The sequence below is a fragment of the Erpetoichthys calabaricus genome, chromosome 6 (assembly GCF_900747795.2).
Source record: "Erpetoichthys calabaricus chromosome 6, fErpCal1.3, whole genome shotgun sequence".
NCBI lineage: Eukaryota > Metazoa > Chordata > Cladistia > Polypteriformes > Polypteridae > Erpetoichthys > Erpetoichthys calabaricus.
Window position 1 is genome coordinate 213,809,514 of NC_041399.2, and position 14,363 is coordinate 213,823,876.

The 14,363-nt window shown below is 44.5% G+C and overlaps 1 protein-coding gene across 1 annotated transcript in view; it reads right to left on the reverse strand.

Annotated features, from left to right (window-relative positions):
• Nucleotides 1–464: 464 nt before the first annotated feature.
• LOC114641866 (genetic suppressor element 1-like) overlaps nucleotides 465–14,363 on the reverse strand; it is an 84,585-nt gene continuing 70,686 nt past the window's right edge. The window contains exons 12-15 of the mRNA XM_051928963.1: nucleotides 13,242–13,472; nucleotides 6,460–6,563; nucleotides 952–1,252; nucleotides 465–905 (exon numbers count right to left, since the gene is read on the reverse strand). Coding sequence (XP_051784923.1) covers nucleotides 1,157–1,252; nucleotides 6,460–6,563; nucleotides 13,242–13,472 — 431 coding nt within the window. The 3' untranslated portion in view covers nucleotides 465–905; nucleotides 952–1,156. The remainder of the gene's footprint in view (nucleotides 906–951; nucleotides 1,253–6,459; nucleotides 6,564–13,241; nucleotides 13,473–14,363) is intronic.

Genomic DNA, 14,363 nt, shown 5'->3' on the forward strand with positions numbered 1-14,363 from the left:
TGGCAAACTGAAATGACTGGACATCACTTAGAATGAGACCCCATTTCTCAATGGCCAATAACCCAAATTTCTCTTACCAGAAATCAGGTTTGTGCAAATAATCGGGTTATTGAAAGGCATGTAAACGCACTGATTAGAGAGGATGTGCAGCATTGTTCATAATGGCCATTAGTTTTGCCTTCAGTCCTCACTCCACCCCTAACTCCAGCGGGTCCAGGGGGCCTTCCATAACTGAATCTGCCTTTTGTAATGAACTTGTTGATCCGGTGGGCCTCTCTCGAAGGGATGCATTGTCCCGGCCCAGCCCACCACACGGGCCATTACAGAGTTACAGAGGAACATGCAAAGGATGTCACAACCCACGTTAAAGGAGCTCAGTGTGCTCTGCCCTTTCATATATGTTGTCACCTTCCAATTTACCCAACTTATTCTATTAGAAATACTTGCTTTATTTAGCACTTTTCAAAAGGAGTCCAAAGTTAAATCATTGGCTATGCAAAACACAAAACAGAAATTGCAAAAAAACAGAAAAATATAAAATACAGAGGAGCAAAAAACACTACAACACTTTCCCAAAACAGAGTAAAAAAATAAAATGGTGTCCATCGTGATTTCTTTCCGAGTGCGACACCAGTCTGTCATAAAGCACACACACTCACACTCATTATATATAAGCTTATAAGTGAAATTTCACTTAATAAGGATAAAAAACATTAAAAGCGATTTAGTTTCCAACACTGTGACCACTAGGGGGCTGCACTGCCTAATTGTTCTTCCAGTTCCTGCAGTCAGGTCAGCAGGACAAACCGTCACGGTCGTCCCCACTCATTCCTCCCTTCTTTCTGTGTCACCTGCTGCTCACTTTGAACACCAGAATGCCTCCCGAGGTCCGTGCAGCCCTACAACTTTAAGGATTCGGTTCTGAAAGCCGGCCTCGGCCATCCCTGTAACTAACGTGGACTGCCTTTGAGAGATACATGAGCAGCTGCATGTCACACGCATTCCTTCATGGTTATCATAAGTCAAAGCTGTCGGTCAGATGCAGATTCTGGATTGGTTGGTCACTGTAACTGCACGTGGCTGTCCGTCATCCTTCTGTTCAATGGCTAAAATGTGCACGTCAGTCCATTCAGTTTTATTTTCATGAGACCGTTGTTCACAGAGAGAAAATAATATTCTTTTTTAACAAGTCCAGGGAGGCCAGGTGATGTTCTCGTTCGTAATTCAGCTTTTGTCTGTTTTCTTCTAGACCCTGTTTAAAACAAAAATGAATTTAGACAACAAGCAAAAACCCTAACCGGTGTCCACCCGTGTCTGACCAAGGACAATGTGGCCAATGCAGCTGTGCAAAGTCACCTCAACAGCTGGCAGCAGGACAGATGTAAACGCCACCCCCTTAATCTGCTTTTGGCTGTAGCTGTTGAGTGACTTTAAAATAGAAGACTTGTGTGAAAAAGTAAGTACACCCCATGAAATGTTTTTTTTTTTTTTAACATACGTGGTCATATCAAGATTTCATCTTTACTTACACAGCATCTTTAGCTAAAGGTGATACAGTATAACAAACATAATAATGTTGTAGTCCATTGTACAGGAGGAGTGGTGATTCGCAGGCTAAGGGTCTGTGCTGGTATTCCGGAAGGTTCCTGCCAAAAGGGATCCTACTGTGTTGGGCCCTTAACCTGTTTTTGCTCCAGGGGGCGCTGTACAATGGCTGATGCCAAGGGGTATGTGAGAAAACTAACAAATTCCTAATATAGGAAATTGTATAAGGCGAATAAACAAACAACAATTTAAATAAACATAAATGCAAATTTTGCATGTGAAATAAGTAAGTGCACCCCTCCATTTATCGCAGCCTCAAAATAGAATTTGGTGTAAATGAGACTAGAATATCACAAGAGAGGACCTCGTCTGACCCTGCCTTATTTAAACCTCCGACATTTAGTGTGCTTTGCCCTGTGCTGTTGAAGTGTGTGTTGTCACCATGCCAAGACCCAAAGAGCACTCTGAGGCCTTCACAAAGAAGGTTCTGGATGCCAGTGAGTCAGGGAAAAGATTTCAGAAGACCTACAAACAAATAGAAAGCAACCGTTCCACTGTGCAGAAGATCATCTGCAAGTCAAAAAGATTTCAAACAGTTACCAACTTGGCCAGGCCAGGCCACCAAAGCAAGAGCAGAACGTAGGATGCTGAATGGAGTCTCAAAGAAGCCCAGAGGTTCATCATGGGACCTTCCAGGTAGCTTGTGCTGCTGTTGATATCAAGTGCATGAGTCTACCATTAGGAAGGAGTTGTGCCAATGAGATATAAACAAGAGGTGTGCCAGGAGGAGACCAGAAAGAACATCAGGGCAAGGCTGAAGTTTGGTGATTAACACTTACTGGACAAAGACCAGGACTTCTGGAGCAGTTGAGGTAAAAACAGTATTTTTGGCCACAGTACAAGAAGACATTTTTGTTAAAAACCAAAGACAGCATTTGACCAGAAGAACCTGACTCAATCTGTTAAACAGTGCAGTGGAAACTGCATGCTTTGGGGCTGCTGCTTTGCATCTGTGTCTGGGCAGCTCACCTATCCATTGAATCCACTAGGATGTTTTCAATGGCCCAGAGGGTGCTGGAGAATAATGTGAGACCATCAGACAGAAGATAAGAAGCTCAATGGAAAGTGAACCTTGCAACATGACAGTGGCCCTAAACATTGTAGTAAATCCAACAAGAAATGGCTGAAAAGGAAGAAATAAAGAATTCTGGAATGGCCAAGTCAAAATCCGGATCAGAGATGCTGTGGTAGGGGGGATTTCAAACGAACTGTACATGCAAGACGCCCCTCAGCCATCCCACCTGTCAAAGAATTCTGAACGGAGGAGTGGGAAGAGGTGACCTCTAGTTGATATCAAAGGCCTTCACAGTCCTTGGAAGTGCCGACTTGAGGGGGCAATGTCAGCTTTGAGAGCCGGGGGGGCGGCTAAAGACAGAAATGGCATATCTGTTCATTTTTTGGCGTATAAATTATTGCAAAGTCAGATTTTCTTTGTTGTCCTCCTATTATACCACCCTTACCTATAGGCGCCATTTCAATGAAGATCACATTTTGGTATGTCCACCTATGTTAGATATATAGATAGAGATAGGATATATAGGTGCATCTCAATAAATTAGAATATCATCCAAAAGTTAATTTATTTCAGTAATTCAATTCAAAAAGTGAAACTCGTATTATTATATAGATTCATTACACGCAGAGTAATATATTTCAAGCATTTATTTCTTTTCATTTTGCTGCTTATGGCCTACAGGTAATGAGAACTCAAAATTCAGTATCTCAGAAAATTAGAATCTTAATACATAATTTGCCTGCCTCCTCACTCACTCACTTGATCAACTTCCTCACTCACTCACATCCGTCCGAAGCCGAATGCACAGTCACCTTCTGCACAGCTGCTCGAAAAACCTTACAAGACCGACATCCAACCTCAACATCGCGGCAGGCGGCGGATTTACGGCCGCAAAAATTCAAAGAGAAAGGTGACTTCGATTAAAGCTCTAGAGGCCTGAAAGGCGATTTTCGACTACAGCTCGAGGCCTAATTACGCATTCTGATTCAATTACGCATTCATTCAATACACCTATATCAGGTTTGTGGTGCTTATACTTATTACTATTCCATATTGTACTGGAACATTCATCATTCAATATTATACTATAGGCCTGGAAAATTCATCAACTAACAGTACAAGCCTGTACAGTAATGAGTAAAGCGGACTACAATCATTACAAAACAACTTCTTCGTTACTTATCATTTGTTCTTCATACACTGCTGACACAAACTCGTGCCTGTTTCATCTTACGTTGTCGAAACGGGCTCTTTGTCTAGTATTACATAAGACCAATAAAAAAAAAAGATTTTTAATACAGAAATGGGCGGCACGGTGGCGCAGTGGTTAGCGCTGCTGCCTCGCAGTAAGGAGACTCATCTGGGTTCACTTCCCGGGTGGAGTTTGCATGTTGTCCCAGTGTCTGCGCGGGTTCCCTCCCACAGTCCAAAGACATGCAGGTTAGATGCATTGGCGATTCTAAATTGTCCCTAGGGTGTGTGTGTGTGCGCGCCCTGCAGTGGGCTGGCACCCTGCCCAGGGTTTGTTTCCTGCCTTGCGCCCTGTGTTGGCTGGGATTGGCTCCAGCAGACCCCCGTGACCCTGTAGTTAGGATATAGCAGGTTGGATAATGGATGATTGGATACAGAAATGTTTGGCCTACTGAAAAGTCTGTCCATGTAGGCACTCAATACTTGGTCGGGGTTACTTTTGCATGAATGACTGCATCAATGCGGTGTGGCGTGGAGGTGATCAGCCTGTGGCACTGCTGAGGTGTTATGGGAGCCCAGGATGTTTTCATTGCAGCCTTCAGCTCGTCTGCATTGTTGGCTCTGGTGTCTCTCATCTTGCTCTTCCTCATAGATTCCTTATGGGGTTTAGGTCAGACAAGTTTGCTGGCCAATCAAGCACCGTGAGACACACCATGGTCATTAAACCAGGTATTGGTACTTTTGCCAGTGTGGGCAGGTGCCAAGTCCTGCTGGAAAATGAAATGAGCATCTCCATGCAGCTTGTCAGCAGAGGGAATCTTTAAAATATCCTGGTAGACGGCTGGGCTGACTCTGGACTTGATGAAACACAGTGGACCAACACCAGCAGATGACCTGACTCCCTAAATCATCACTGACTGTGGAAACTTCACACTGGACCCTCAAGCAACTTGGGTTCTGTGCCTCTCCATAATTACTCCAGACTCTGGTATCCAGATTTCCAAATGAAATGCAAAATTGACTTTCATCTGAAAAGAGAACTTTGGACCACTGAGCTGTTAACAGTCCAGTCCGTTTTCTCCTTAGCCCAGGTGAGACCTTTCTGATGTTGTCTCTGGTTCAGGAGTGGCCTGACACACGGAATGCTGCGACAGTTGTGGCCCACGTGCCAGATACGTCTGTGTCTGTGTGTGGTGGCTCTTGAAGTACTGACTCCAGCCGCAGTCCACTCCTTTTTAATCTCCCCCAAATGCTTCACAATTTCGAGATTAAAGTTGACATTTCTTGCTTTTTTCCCCACTGTGTGCCTATTTTTTTTCCTCTGTACCCTAATAAGCTTTCATATGATACTCAGACGGTGGGCTACGACTCCCCTTTTCACGGCGACTTTGATACGTGACAACTTCTATTTTATTTTGGGCACTGTGCGACTTTGTGAACTTGAGCTTTCGAGTTTCTCTGACACACTCTGTCACTTGATCAACTTCCTTTTGTTGATTATACCACTGTTTAAACCAACAAATAGTATGTTTTTCAGAATCTGAAAATTCTTCTATTTTCCCTCGTGCTTTTGCCATTGTCTTTTCACAGAAGGCTGATCTTAAGGGCTATTTATATTGATTTGCATATTCAAAGAGGCGTAATTCTGGGAGGAGTTGGCAGGCGCGTGCATGTGCGTTACTTTTCACGCTGACTGGGATTTATGGAGTGGAAGAACGTGGAAGTTGGCATACGCACAGATTTATGCATCTGGATTTTTTTGTACGTAACCACATTTCTTCTTTTGTGCTTACATCATGTTATAGTGCGAATTCTACGCACGCCGTTATGCATGAGGCCCTAGGAGTATACATTATTGAACTTTTTCACAATATTCTAATTTTCTGAGATACTGAATTTTGGGTTTTCATTAGCTATAAGTCATAATCAGCAAAACTGAAATATATCACTCTGTGTTTAATGAATCTATGAGTTTCACTGTTGAAATTGAATTACTGAAATAAATTAACTTTTCAATGATATATATAATATGTATACAGTATATGTTTTTCATGGGGTGTACTTACTTTAATGTAACTGTATATGGGTGATATTATTGCTTTTAAAGTCTGTCTGGGAATAATATCTTGCCAAAAAACAAATTATTTCTCACACACAGCAATACAGAGTACAATATGTAGGGAAATACTTAGTTGCTGAATTCCATGACTGTGCATTAGAAGAAAATAAATAATAAAATACTCAACTCCATAAATAGCAACCTGTACAATGACAGCATTATATTAATATAAAAATTATATAGCCGAGTAGATAAATAATGTGCTCTGTTTATATTTTGGGCTAAATGTATTAAGATTTATGACTGTCATATCAGGCTGCTGGACTGATCTTTAAGCCTGATGGAAGAACACAAAGGGACATTCTGAACAGGTTAAGGTGGGCGGCGGGTATCCGTCCTCAAAGAGGTGCAGGCGGGTATTTAATACACAATTGAGAAATTCTACTTGCCGACGTCACAGAGTCAGATGCTAGTAAAATGGAATATGTTTAAGAACCCCTGGGGCAAAAGTTAAAGGTGGCGTATGACGGGCCACAGCTGTCCTCCCAACCTGCCACGTTTCCTAGCTCTTTTTTTTTTTTGGACGTACCTGTATGTGGGAGCTGAGATTATTTGCTCTGAAATGCAGCTCTTCATTCTTTTCTTTCAGGAATCTTAGCTGCTCTAAGAGAATGTCCTTCTCCAGGTCTCTTTCTGTTGAATTGAAAAGGAAAAAAAAAAAAAAAGATGAAACTTCTAAAACGGTTTGTAGCAAGAAGGTTATTAGTGGCGATCCCATTTGTGAAATTTATTTCAGAAGATTTGCAATTCACCTGAGAAAGAGAGAGAGACTACCGGAGAGATAGACAAATGACAGCTGTGTGTCGGGTTAGGGAGACGACACACAAGCAGGTTATCTAAAAAAGTTCTGATATCTGCTTGACCAATATGGTTAAAGTCTGTGGTAAATGATGAGAGCAAATGAGGGTATTAATAACCAGCCAGTTCAGATAGTAGTCACCCATATCTGACATGAAGTCTATGTATATGTAATGATGTGAGTGTTTAGAATGACGAGGATCCAGCAGGACATCAGAAGCGTCTCACCGTACCGTCGACATTCCTAACTGCTGGATTGGACATCTGATTGTCCGCGTTCTCCCACTTGGCTGGCATGTCCCTTTGTTTCTGTCTGGCCTGGAGAGATTATGCATTATATTCTTGGAATGAATGTTATATTTTAAAGTAAGTTAATTACATGATATCTCTTTTTGTACCATAATACTCTGTTGTAATTATTTTACAGTATGGGTGCTGTCACACACGTGCGCATGGGAGGCAGCTAAAGGGCTTGAGTAAGGGCAGTTCCGAGTCATATCGGGCTGTGGCATAGTGCACTGACTGTTTTTCTCCCTTTCCTGTAGACCATTCACGGGAGGTTCCACCTGGCCCTCTTGACGTCACTTCCGGGACCGATCCTATGGAAGGAGACCTTGCCGGCCGCGGCCCCTGTGATGTCACGCCCGGGCTCAAACCTACAGTGCATCCGGAAAGTATTCCCAGCGCATCACTTTTTCCACATTTTGTTATGTTACAGCCTTATTCCAAAATGGATTCAATTCATTTTTTTCCCCAGAATTCTACACACAACACCCCATAATGACAACGTGAAAAAAGTTTACTTGAGATTTTTGCAGATTTATTAAAAATAAAAAAACTGAGAAATCCCATGTACATAAGTATTCACAGCCTTTGCCATGAAGCTCAAAATTGAGCTCAGGTGCATCCTGTTTCCCCTGATCATCCTTGAGATGTTTCTGCAGCTTCACTGGAGTCCACCTGTGGTAAATTCAGTTGACTGGACATGATTTGGAAAGGCACACACCTGTCCATATAAGGTCCCACAGTTGACAGTTCATGTCAGAGCACAAACCAAGCATGAAGTCAAAGGAATTGTCTGTAGACCTCCGAGACAGGATTGTCTCGAGGCACAAATTTGGGGAAGGTTACAGAAAAATTTCTGCTGCTTTGAAGGTCCCAATGAGCACAGTGGCCTCCATCATCCATAAGTGGAAGAAGTTTGAAACCACCAGGACTCTTCCTAGAGCTGGTCGGCCATCTAAACTGAGCGATCGGGGGAGAAGGGCCTTAGTCAGGGAGGTGACCAAGAACCCAATGGTCACTCTGTCAGAGCTCCAGTGGTCCTCTGTGGAGAGAGGAGAACCTTCCAGAAGGACAACCATCTCTGCAGCAATCCACCAATCAGGCCTGTATGGTAGAGTGGCCAGACGGAAGCCACTCCTTAGTAAAAGCCACATGGCAGCCCGCCTGGAGTTTGTCAAAAGGCACCTGAAGGACTCTCAGACCATGAGAAAGAAAATTCTCTGGTCTGATGAGACAAAGATTGAACTCTTTGGTGTGAATGCCAGGCGTCACGTTTGGAGGAAACCTGGCACCATCCCTACAGTGAAGCATGGTGGTGGCAGCATCATGCTGTGGGGATGTTTTTCAGTGGCAGGGACTGGGTGACTAGTCAGGATGAAGGGAAAGATGACTGCAGCAATGTACAGAGACATCCTGGATGAAAACCTGCTCCAGAGCGCTCTTGACCTCAGACTGGGGCAACGGTTCATCTTTCAGCAGGACAACGACCCTAAGCACACAGCCAAGATATCAAAGGAGTGGCTTCTGGACAACTCTGTGAATGTCCTTGAGTGGCCCAGCCAGAGCCCAGACTTGAATCTGATTGAACATCTCTGGTGAGATCTTAAAATGGCTGTGCACCGACACTTCCCATCCAATCTGATGGAGCTTGAGAGGTGCTGCAAAGAGGAATGGGCCGAACTGGCCAAGGATAGGTGTGCCAAGCTTGTGGCATCATATTCAACAAGACTTGAGGCTGGAATTGCTGCCAAAGGTGCATCGACAAAGTATTGAGCAAAGGCTGTGAATACTTATGGCACTGGGATTTATCAGTTTTTATTTTTAATAAATTTGCAAAAACCTCAAGTAAACTTTTTTCACGTTGTCATTATGGGGTGTTGTGTGCAGAATTCTGAGGAAAAAAATGAATTTAATCCATTTTGGAATAAGGCTGTAACATAACAAAATGTGGAGAAAGTGATGCGCTGGGAATACTTTCCGGATGCACTGTATGACTGAAGACCTTCATGAGCCTGACCCCTTTGATCTCACTTCCTGTCTTCCCCTTTAAAAGCCTCCACCTTTTCCCTATTCCCTCAGTTCTGTTTTGGACTCTGTTTTGTGCACAGCAGTGCTATCATTGAAACAATGATTTGCAGCCAGGAAACCAAATATACGGGTGCCTGCCCCAAACCTTGCTATGGCTCTTTGTGGCTTTTGTGACAGTGGCGTAGCTGGCAGGATGGAGAGGTCCTGGAAGTGATGTCAAGAGGGCCAGGTGGAATCTCCCGTGAATGGTCTACAGCAGTGGTCCCCAACCTTTTTGACAGCAAGGACCACTTTATTAGATGCAAATTTTACCACGGACCGGTCGGGGGGGTTGGTTGGGGGGGGGGCAGTTTTATACACAATTTACATAACATTTCTATTATTATTAAAGTTATTAAGCAGTTCGCATACGTTTGCAATCTGAGATTTTTCTTCGTTTTTTATCCTCAGGGATTTCTTTCTTGATGCAGAACTGACTAGAACCAATACCATCTCTTTTGTACTGTCACACACGTGCTCATGGGAGGCAGCTAAAGGGCTTGAGTAAGGGCAGTTCCGAGTCATACCGGGATGTGGCAGAGTGCACAGACTCTTTTTCTCCCTTTCCTGTAGACCAGGGGTCCGCAACCCCCGGTCCGCGGCCCACTACTGGTCCGCAGCCGTCTGACAGCTGGGCCGCGAGAGAACTGCCGGCAACGGCGACTCACTCAGACTTTTCGGAACGCTTGGTGGGCGGGGCTTTGCAGCAGTGCAGAGAGAGGTGAGAGTATTACAACAAAGTATTTTTATGGTCCTGACAGTTTCCCCATATGACACGAGTCTATAGAAATCATGTTACTACGAAGTTCATTCAGCAGATGCTTTCATTACAACGAAGTGACCTTGAAATGCTTGAACGAATCATCCACAGAGCAGTTAGATCTGTGGTCGCAGCTCAATTCTGCACATTTGCACAACGATCCTCAAACAGAAACATTGTAAAAAAATCTCTTTCTTCGAACTTTCCTCGTACGGTTTTTTTTTTTTTTTTTTTGCTGTTTTTGTTGTCTGTGGTTTTCATTGATTCCTTTTGCTTATTACTTGTCAACATTTGAAAAACATCCATTGGAATTTAACTCATTGTCACCCTAATGGCCATTAGTTTTTTGTCTTCAGTCCTCAGTCCACCGCCAACTCCATCAGATCCAGGGGGCCTTCCGTAACATAATCTGCCTTTGTATTGAATTTGCTGATTTGGTGTTGATTCTTCTGAAGTGAGGTAAGGTCCCGGCCCAGCACACCACACCACATAGGCCATTACTGTTATAATGGGAGCGCTCCCCCTGGTGGTTTTCCAAACTAACATCTATTATTGTACTGGATAACTAGCCATACTACTCGTCTAAAGACCGGGATATACTTGACACTATGCGACACATATACTTGCAGAAGCTGCTGTTACACATACAGTGCACGGATTATACTTGCACACATACTTTTCGTAAATCTAGAGCAGGGGCGTCGAATTCCAGTTCTCGAGGTCTCCCGGTTTTCTTTCAAACCATCCTTTTAATTAGTAACCAGTTTTTGTTTCTAATTACTGCGGTGGGTTGGCACTCTGCCCAGGATTGGTTCCCTGCCTTGTGCCCTGTGTTGGCTGGGATTGGCTCCAGCAGACCCCCGTGACCCTGTGTTCGGATTCAGCGGGTTGGAAAATGGATGGATGGATGGATGTTTCTAATTAACTTTTTTGCTTTAGTTTTAAATAATTTGACTCCGGCCCCTTTGTTGTTTCTTTTTCCATAATTAGCAGCCAAACAATACTGAGACACGAAATGAGCCGCCACATGACCAGCTATCCACAATATCTGAAAATAAAGGAGGGTGAGGGTCTCGGTCAGGCTGATCTCTAAGGTCACCAAAACATTTTGACGGTGTTCTTAGAAAAAAACAGAAAATCAACAGTTTTGGAAATGTCTGCTGTGGCAGAAGGAGAGCAGCAACAAGCCACGGAATTAAATAACGGGTTTAGATACCAGTAAGAATCGGCTTCTCATTAAGAAACTGGTTGGAGTGAAATTGGTTGGAAAGCCCCAGTTTAGCTAGTCATCTGTTGGCTCGTTTCACATCTCATTTCTGTTTGGCTGTCATTTAATGAAGAAAAGAATCAATTGAGAGACTGAATCCTTAAAAACAGGGCTATTAAAATGAAGGGAAATGAGTTCATTAGCAGTGAAAACTGGTCACTAATGAAGAAGATGGTGTGAACTTGAACCCAGACACAGACAGACACGGACGCCAAATGTCCCAAAACACTCACTTTTTATTCTTGGTTTGGCGCACACAGCACAAACACAGTTCACAAACCACCACAATTCTCAGCCCTTCTTTTCTTCTACCACCTCCACTCCTCTACTGTAAGCTCTGCCCACTGCCACCCGACTCCGGCCTCCTTTATACTGCACCCAGAAGTGCTCCAGGTGCTTCGTAGTTAACATCTGCCAGCACGTCCCGGTGTGGCAGAAGTGCTGTATGCCCAGGCTCCGGAGCTGTCCAGGCGCCCCCTGGAGGTGGCCACGGGCCCCAGCAGGTTGGACTTCTAAGCCCCAAACCCGTGGCCCTGATATAAACTAAGGGTTGCTGCCCTCTCGTGTCCCAGGGTAGGTACTGTTGTTGACGACATGTCCATTCCCCCGGTCTCCTCAACAGGGCGTCCCGTCTGGGCAAGATCTCCGGCCATCTATCACAATGGTTAGAATGAAAACCTGCAGCCACTGCGGCCCTCCAGGCTCGGAGTTCGACACCCCTGATCTAGAGGATTCCATCAGGTGGCAGTGTGAGATGCCGTTTGCAAAAGTGCAAAAAAAAAGACGACAAAGGCATTACAGAAGATGGTATGGGTGACCTTTAAATGTATGGCATCATTTCAATGGGGAATATGCAATGCTTGTATTGCCGATGAGAGAAATGGATGAAGAAAAGCACCATGAAGACATCTGCACGTCCGCACTTAAGCTTGATGATGTGCTTCACCGCACCGAACCATTCCTCAAACATCGAAGCGCACAGACTGACCCTGTTGGAGTTGCCATCACATGGCGTATTCTTGCAGCGCCCCCACTTCTTTTCTCTGACATTTTCTGCTTTGCACGGACATATCTGTTTCGATTTTGCTTTCATTTCGTCTCTCCTGTTTCCACATCCACTTTCAAAGAGCTGGCCAGCTAGTCTGACAGGCACGTTTGTCACTACGGAGATGTTGATATCAAACAACGATGCTGACGTCACGAAGCAAACCTAACGCACGTGCCACCCCAATTTTTGCTGGTACTGCAACTCACGTATGCATTGCATTCACTTCTGACGACGTGCTCAGAGGATGCGTCAAAAGAGCGCTGGGAATGTGTGGCAGCCACAATGCAATGCGTTCTGAGCGTCAAGTATACCCAGGCCCTAAGACGGGTTGTAATCTAAGTTAAATGACGTACACCTCAGCGTATTCAGCGTTCACGTCTGCAGTGCACCATTTATTTTGTAATGTGTGTACTAATGAAATGCGTGGTGTTTTCATTCCAACAGATGGCGCATCACAAACCTTAGCACTGCTTTTACAAATCACCTGCTAAACTGCATATAACAGAGAAAAAGCAACCAGAGAGACACACAGACACACACGCACGCACTGTCACGATTCAATCCTGAGTTGCTGATTTGCAATGTTTGTGTTTTATTTTGCAACGTCTCAAACGCCATTTTGGGTCCGCAGACTGCCACCATTTTGATTTCCTGTTGTTTGGTCTGCTTCCCAGGTTTCCAGGGGCGTGGCCTCTGAGGTTGTGACTCGTGATTAGCAGACGTTTTATCCAATCCGCGGATACCAAACCCCTCCTCCCTATGTGTGACAGTAGCAATGTGAAGGTGATGACGGCTGGTGAGGAAAATAATAACGATAAAAGAAACAAAGTGCATAGAGGGGTCTTATAGAGTCAGAAGAGGAGTGGGGGGAGATAGATTTAGATTTTAGAGTCGTTTATGGTACAGTTATACGCTGATTAGTCTGGCCATAACAATTACCAATTTAATACATTTCATATCTTTTTTTTTGTTTTCTGTGTAAAGCCCGTGTTTGACAGAGAAGCACAGCTGGTTATAAACTAACCCAGGCCTTGAAACCCCATAACACGTGCATATCAAACTCGCCCGGTTGGCTTTCATACTAACCTTCTGCGTAGTCTCTGTAGGTCTCAAATATGGCATCAATTCCCTGCCACTTGGCTTGCCCGTCCATTTCCACCTCCTTCTCCTCTTCTTCCTCCTCTTCCTCCTCTTCACTCATGCTGCTCTCACTTTGAATCCTAACGTGCTCACCTGTACAGCTGACATCTAGACTTCCATTCACTTCCTGTACCTGAACTGGAAATTGAGAGCTGGTGTACGTATGCACAGTGGGCCCTGAAACAAGAGAAGAGAAGAGGTAGAGAAATGTTTTAAGAAAATGGCCGGTAGGTCTGAGTGTAAAAAAGCCTTTTAGAGCCGAGGACAATAAAAACTCGGGGAGGACCAACTGAACAACCTTGGAGGTAACTGGACGTGCTTGGCTCAGGTGGGGAATGGAGGTGGAAGAACACTGTACTGTCTTTGAATATTATTCAGGGCAACGTCCATTTTCACTAAGATCAATGAAAATATTCACCGTCCGAACAATTTACAGAAGCCCCCACAAACACAGCAAGTACAGCCACGGAACTCTAAACATTGCCAAGACCTGGCAGGACATTCTGTATACATGACAGCAATGAAAGGATAAGTGTCTGTGTGACCACTGTGGTAAAAGGTGCTATATAGCGCCCCATTGATGTGTAAAAGCACAAGAAGATTTTAATTATAATATTCTTCAATAGCAGTGCACAAAGCACCGCACTCCACAATTCTCCAAGAATAAACACAATAACCAATAACAATCCGCTGGGGTTTCCCACAATCCTTTTAAAGTCCCTGACCTGGAAGTATTCTGTCTCCGGGTCAAACGCCTTCTTCAGGTGTCCCAGAAGTACTGCAGGTTTCCATCCTTGTGACTCCTAAGTACTTCCGGGTTAACGTCACCATAATAGTCCCCGGGTTCTTGGTGAGCTCCCCCTTGGCGGCACCCAACAGGGCTGAAGAACCGGACTCCATGTCCCATGCTGCCCTGCGGGAATCCGGGGAACCATTTCCGTCCAGGGGAGTTGCCACCTAGCGTCCCGAGGGGGGTTTGGGGGAATGTAGTGTCCTAAAAAGGCTCTTTCTCTTAGTTGAGGGACGTCCCGGCCAGACTGAAATGCTGGCCGTCCATCACACTGTGTA